Source organism: Euprymna scolopes, chromosome 3 (assembly GCF_053919585.1).
Source record: "Euprymna scolopes isolate OS-2025 chromosome 3, ASM5391958v1, whole genome shotgun sequence".
In the NCBI taxonomy this organism is placed as follows: Eukaryota; Metazoa; Mollusca; class Cephalopoda; order Sepiida; family Sepiolidae; genus Euprymna; species Euprymna scolopes.
The window spans coordinates 12,057,214-12,063,731 of NC_136484.1; the positions used below are offsets into that span (position 1 = coordinate 12,057,214).

The following is a 6,518-nucleotide window of genomic DNA, read 5'->3' on the forward strand; positions in this document are numbered from 1 at the left end:
TTTAATTATAAAAAAAAAAACGATACACGGGATTGAACCTAAAATCTTTCCACCAACCCCAGGTACTCTAACCGTTTCGCTAACATGTCATATTGGCAAAATAGCAGTAAAAAATATTTATATACAAAACACATTATGCAAAATAAAAAAAAACGTTAGTCACTTATGTACTTACTCTCCTGTTTGTGAACCCACATATTTTGTTGTAACTTTTTTTCTACTGAACCAATTTTCGAAATTCTTTTTTCAAAATGTAGCTAATGAGGTGTTCTATCCAACTATATAACCTGTTTGAAATTTGGTTGCGAACGGAATTAGTGGTGGAATGTGTCCTGATTCATTCAATTTCGGACTTAAGCATATATTCAACCATTACCGTGGTTGAATGATATATTTATATATGAATATGTGTGTGTGGTATGCGTAAACATATAGTTACATATATACATATCTGCATATACCTGCTGTAATGTAAAGTAATAAATTATTATTAAAAAAATGTAAATTCGATAGGATTTTGTAAATTAAAGATTTAAAATCATTTTCAATTTATTTTAGCCACGCTCGTAACACATTAAAAACGTATATATATATATATATATATATATATATATATATATATATATATATATATATATATATATATATATCCGTGTGTGTGCCTGGCTGTCGAAATAATGATATATATATATATATATATATATATATATATATATATATATATATATATGTGTGTGTGTGTGTGTGTGTGTGTGTTTGTGCCCACATATATAATTACACATATACATATCTGCATATACATACTGTAATGTAAAGTTATAATTATTATTAAAAAATGTAAATTCGATACGATTTTGTAAATCACACATTTAAAACCATCGTTAATTTATTTTTTCCACATTCTTATTTAAAAACGTATATATATATATATATATATATATATATATATATATATATATATATATATTTATATATATATATATATCACTTTAGCGAACATTATGATAAACTGCCTGAAAACGACGGATGATACTCAGTCAAAAGTACTTGCAAAACACAACCGAAGCAAAAGCAGATAGAGGAAAACTATGGAACTTCTTTGCAGATATTCGACCGAGAAATTAGAACTTAAATTCTAAAAAAATGAAAAATTATAAAAAACCTCACTCAGCAAAAACAATACATGTTATTCAACAATATTATCCGAATGAAACATGATGCCTAAATAACACCATTACACACACACACACGCACACACACATATATATCAATATATATATATATATATATATATATATATACGAGGGGCGTGCAATAAGTAATGGCACTTACTCACTTCCCACAGTAGTAGAGCAACGAAATTTGATACAGTTATTAGTCTTTCTCTACATAGGAACCATCGTTTGATGCAGCTCTGGAGACCGTTTTTGTAGAACACCCCAAGGTGGTCCTCCAACGTGACTTCAGAAATTAAGGCTGCATCATCTGGGAAACACTTTCCTTTACAAAACAAATTCATGGCTGGGAAAAGATTAAAGTCAAAGGGTGCAAGGTCAGGAGTGTAGGGAGGATGGGGCAGGATTTCATAACCACACGCCCGTGCTTCTGATCTGGCGACATGCGAGTTGTGGACCAGAACGTTGACCTGCAGGAGGAGGGTACCTTTGCTGATCTCGCCCCGCCTCTTTATTTTGATAGCTTCCCTTAATTTCCTCAAAAGTGAAGCATATTAGGCTCCTGTAATTGTGATATCCTTTGCCGGGAAATCTGTCATCACTACTCCGTCCTGGTCCCAAAAGACTGTGACCATGACCTTGCCAGCGGAGGGCTGCACCCTTGCCTTTTTTTTTTTTTTTTTGGAGGTGGTGAGTCCAAATGCTTCCACTGCATTGACTGGGCTTCGGTCTTTAGATCATAGTGATGGACCCAGGTTTTATCCTGTGTAATCAGTCTTTTGAAAAACTTGACTCATCTCCTTTGCACATCTTCAAATTCATCCTGGAGCACTCGACGCGTTCTCCCTTCTGGAATGGTGTGAGCAACATGGAACTCCATCTGGCAGACACCTTATATATATATGCAAATAATCACAAACCCTGTACTAATCTTGACATCTTGGGCTATGTGGCGAATAGTAATGCGGTGATAGTCCAAAATGGCAGCCTCAACTTTACGGACAGATGCCTCATCAATGGCAGAAGGGGGCGACCAGGTCTGGGAGCTGTTTTCTCAGACTTCCGGCCATGTTTGAATTCACAATGCCAGCGTTTTACAAGATCATATGATGGGGCAGTTTCTTTCATTTCATCAAAAGTCTCCTGTGGTGTACGTCCTTTCAAGTACAAAAACTGGATCACTGCTCGACCTCCAACAGGCTCCCTTTCACACCTGACTCAGTGCAAACACCTTTAAAACAGAAACCAGTATTAGTTCAGAGCTGTAATTTGCCACATAACCTGTAGAGATATATATCATTGCACATGCAAAATTTCAGCTACATCAGACAACTGGAAGTGGGTCAGGGGCATTACGTATTGCACGCCCCTCGTTTATATATTGATTTGGACGCATTTACTCATGGGTTGTTTACATTTAAAAGAATGTATTATACATTGTGTGCATTTAAAGACAATATTATAATCGGTTGACGGCTTACATTATATAAGTATAAACACGGAATATAATAACTGTACATACATATATATATATATATATATATATATATATATATATATATATATCGGGTGCTTACATTTATGATATTTTATAGTGCATATTATGATAGGTACACACACACATACACACACACATACACATATATGTATATATATATATATATATATATATATATATATATATATATATATATATATATATACGGGTTGCTTAAAATTATAATTTATTATTCATAAGTTGTAATAACGTATTATACTTTATAATAATATAATATACGTGTATATTATTATAATTCTTTATTAGACCCGAACCAATATAAAGTTGATTATTTTCATTATTTTTATAGCATTTTAATAGTAGTTGTTTGAATATCTAGACAGGATGTTTAATTATTGCTTAATGAGAATTAAACAGATTTTCAAAACAAAAACAGATGTTTTTAGTTTATTCACAAAACGAAAATATCAAATTCTAAATATCATATTATTTAATCGCGTGCTAGTCTGGGTTCTCGGCGTTCCCCTGTTGTTTGGAGGTGTATGTTGAGCAAAAAAAATAGTAGTAAAGAGGCAAGCTCGATCTTGTACTGCGAAGGAAAAAAAGAACGCGCACAAAAAAAAAACGACGTCAATTCTGTTAGGTCTATCGCCAAAGCAGAGGTTGCGAAAGTTTAAATTAAGACTAGTCAATCAAAAAGAGGGGATCATTTCGACAATATCGGCAGAAAATGCGACCCCTCCCTGTAGAAAAGTACCCTGTTGAGGCTTAAGGATTTTATGTTTTTAGCCAATTTTTCAATATTTGGCGTCCGAAGGTCATCATTAAAAACGATACCCATCTCGTGAAAGTCCGTCGCCTCTGTCGAAAGTTTTAGGCCGATATACAAACATACATACATACATTTAAACAGACAGGTGAAATTTATATTATAGAAGATCTTCTTTTTTTTTTAATTTTTACTAAAAAATAAAATTTTATGAATAAGCGATACGTAGTGCTTGGACGGCAAAGTTTTATAAATATGGAGTTACAACTCTATGTGAACATTCGCGATAAAATTCAGCTTTGATATATATACACAATGTAAAATTAAAATCGCTAGAAATATTAAAAATAAGTTTTTCAATATAAAGCAAATGCATTAGTACATTTACGGTGTTATTGAAGTGTGATCGCTTCGTTCTGAAACTGATAGGTATATAATAAAGTTTTTTTTTCTGGCATTTAGTTTTACTTCTAATAGGTCTTATTCTAAATGAGCAAAATATTGTTTTAACATTATATGATTCGAAAATGATTTGCCGGAAACGAAACGCGAATAATAAAAAACGAAAACTTACAGTGTTAGTTGTTTCATTGTAAAATATTGAAAAAAATATTCCCCTGTTACATTGAATCAGGTAAAATTGTTAAGTCTATTTGTGCGAAGCCAATGTATATGTAAAAGTGTGTGAACAGGTGCGAGGATATGGCTATAAAGTGAGAGAGACAGGATACGAGTAGAGTAGGCAAAACAAGCCAGTGAATTATTCATTATAGTTGTTCTACTTTCTTACGACAAGTTGAATATTAAAGCCAAATCAAGCTAGTTTCGAAATTATTCATTTCAATTGATTTGCCTGTTATTAATCAAGTGGGGCACATTTTTTTACATTAAATAATTAGTTTCCCAAGTTTACACAAACTATTAATGATCAACAGCCTTTCTTCACAAAAAAACATTGCTTTAGTGAAGATCCTTTTTTTTTTACTTTTTTTTAAGCACTTTTTGGTTTTAAAATATTTTCATGCTAAGTTTTTTAACCTATATTAATTTAATGTAAAACATTTTCTGTAATACCATTAAGTTTTTCATATGACGTTATTTTGGTGATGGTAGAAGCGTTACAGACTTTGTATTTTCGATTTTTGACATCGGTGATATTTTCTAATTGATTGTATTTTTTTTTTTTTTTTTTTACATCATGACTCTACAAAAAAAGTTTTCTGAAACGATTATAATAATATTTTGTTTAGATGGTGTAAAGGACCAGGGAATTGTTTTTTTTTTTAATAAAAAAAATGAGTATCTAGGAAAATGCAACTACTTTTATGAGAAATTCAAGCTCCAATTCTGACAAGAATGAGCAATTTTTACGGATCAAACTACACAATGTTTTCCTAATGCCTGCTTATAATCAAGTAGAGGCATATTATTTAATAATAAATAATTACTTTCTCACCTTTACACGGTCCTGGATATGATCTTAAAATATATCTGATTGTGAGGCCCCAGGTTGTGGGCTTTGGTGAGTGTGGAGCCACCCTTTTAATTGCCATTGCTCCCAGGTCCACTCTCACCCCTAGTGGTAGTACCTATTAGCGTCCTTACTATAGGTTAAATAGAAACCAACTTGAAAAAAAACAAATATATTCTATAAAAAAATGTTCTTCAAATTCATTGGCTTCAGCATTAATTAACCTGAAAAAGGTTGATATGTCGTAAAACAACCAACCAACCAAAGTTTACACAAACTAATAATGATCAACAGTTTAAATATTTTCTTTACTAAAACATTGCATTTGGACAAAATGTTTATGACGTGGATCTTTTATTTATTTATATTTTTATTTTCCAAATTTTTTTGGTTTTGTTAAAATAGTTTCATGCCAGAGTTTTTTAGTCTATACAAATTTGCTGTAACCACACATGAAAAACTCTTGTGAAATACAGTTCAGTTTCTCACATGCCGTCTTTTAAAGCTTGTGACATGGTGATAATGTATATTTTAATGTATTTTTTATAATTTACTTATTCATGATTTTTTCTACTTTTCTAAAAGAGAAAAAATAAAACACCTTGTGTTGCAATGTTCTATACACGATTATCAAGAATTTTATTTGTTAATAAAAAATAAATACATTTTTGTAGACTGTTTTTTATATTATCTGATAAATATTTAAATAAAAATTTTAGTTGAAATATCAAATCGTTTTTGTTTCTTATTCCTCAAGCCTTACTGTTTTACATTAAATCTCTGCAAAATTCATTTTGTTAAGCCTCTTAAACATTTTTCGCTTGCCCAAATGCAAAATGGGGTAGTTTTTCAATCAACGCCGACCAGAATAAAAATACACCCATGTAAGACATTTACATGCAATTTCACTTATATTTAGTTTTATTATATGGTATATATAAAGAAAGAACAAATGTGTCAAACTTATTTATAAAAAAAAAAATACTCACTGTAATGTTAATATTTATTTGCACAAGGGCAAAATTAGACGCAGGGTATTCTGGGAAATCACTTTTTTTAAAAAAAATCTTCCCGGTGTTGCTCAGAATTTACGATCTTCCTTCTAGAACAGAGCAGGGGTGTTTAAGCACAGCATCTCCTGGTTAGTCAATCAAATATACTTAGGCATTAATATTTTTGCACGTCAACTGAATTTAAAAGACATTATTTCAAAGGCACAATGTGTCACAAGTAGTCGAGTTGGATAACTTGTACCTTTTTTTTACCTTTTCCTGTCATCTGTGGTTAATTTTTTTCTTTTTTATGCTCTGATACTGGCTGCTATTTTCATTTATTGGTGGGGGGATCCTCAATAGCATTAGTATGCAAGCAATTAAAGAGTGCTAACGCCAGGATCACGTGACATGACTCAACTGTGTGAATGTATTTGTTTTAATTGTTCTTACAATTATACAAAGCAGGAAAGAAACCCAGTAATGCGAAAATTTATGGTGAAGAAATGATTGCCTAATCATTAAACAAGAACATTTATTTGGGAATGCTAATGATCCTTCTTATCATTTTCTTCGTTTTTCTTAAAATTATGGTAGCCCTGGTGGGAGGAGA

General features: G+C 31.5%; 1 protein-coding gene across 3 annotated transcripts in view; it reads right to left on the minus strand.

Moving 5' to 3' along the window:
• LOC145253156 (beta-1,3-galactosyltransferase 1-like) overlaps positions 1 to 6,246 on the minus strand; it is a 32,384-nt gene extending 26,138 nt beyond the window's left edge. The window contains exon 1 of one of the 3 annotated variants that reach the window (XM_080112911.1): positions 5,903 to 6,246. Coding sequence is in view for 1 of the 3 variants with exons in the window: in XM_080112910.1 (XP_079969036.1) it covers positions 4,017 to 4,033 (17 nt within the window). In the remaining 2 variants the exon portion in view is untranslated. Of the gene's footprint in view, positions 1 to 4,016; positions 4,202 to 5,902 lie in introns of those variants that run through there. The other 2 variants (XM_080112912.1, XM_080112910.1) reach the window with 2 other exon arrangements.
• Between the last annotated feature and the right edge of the window lie 272 nt (positions 6,247 to 6,518).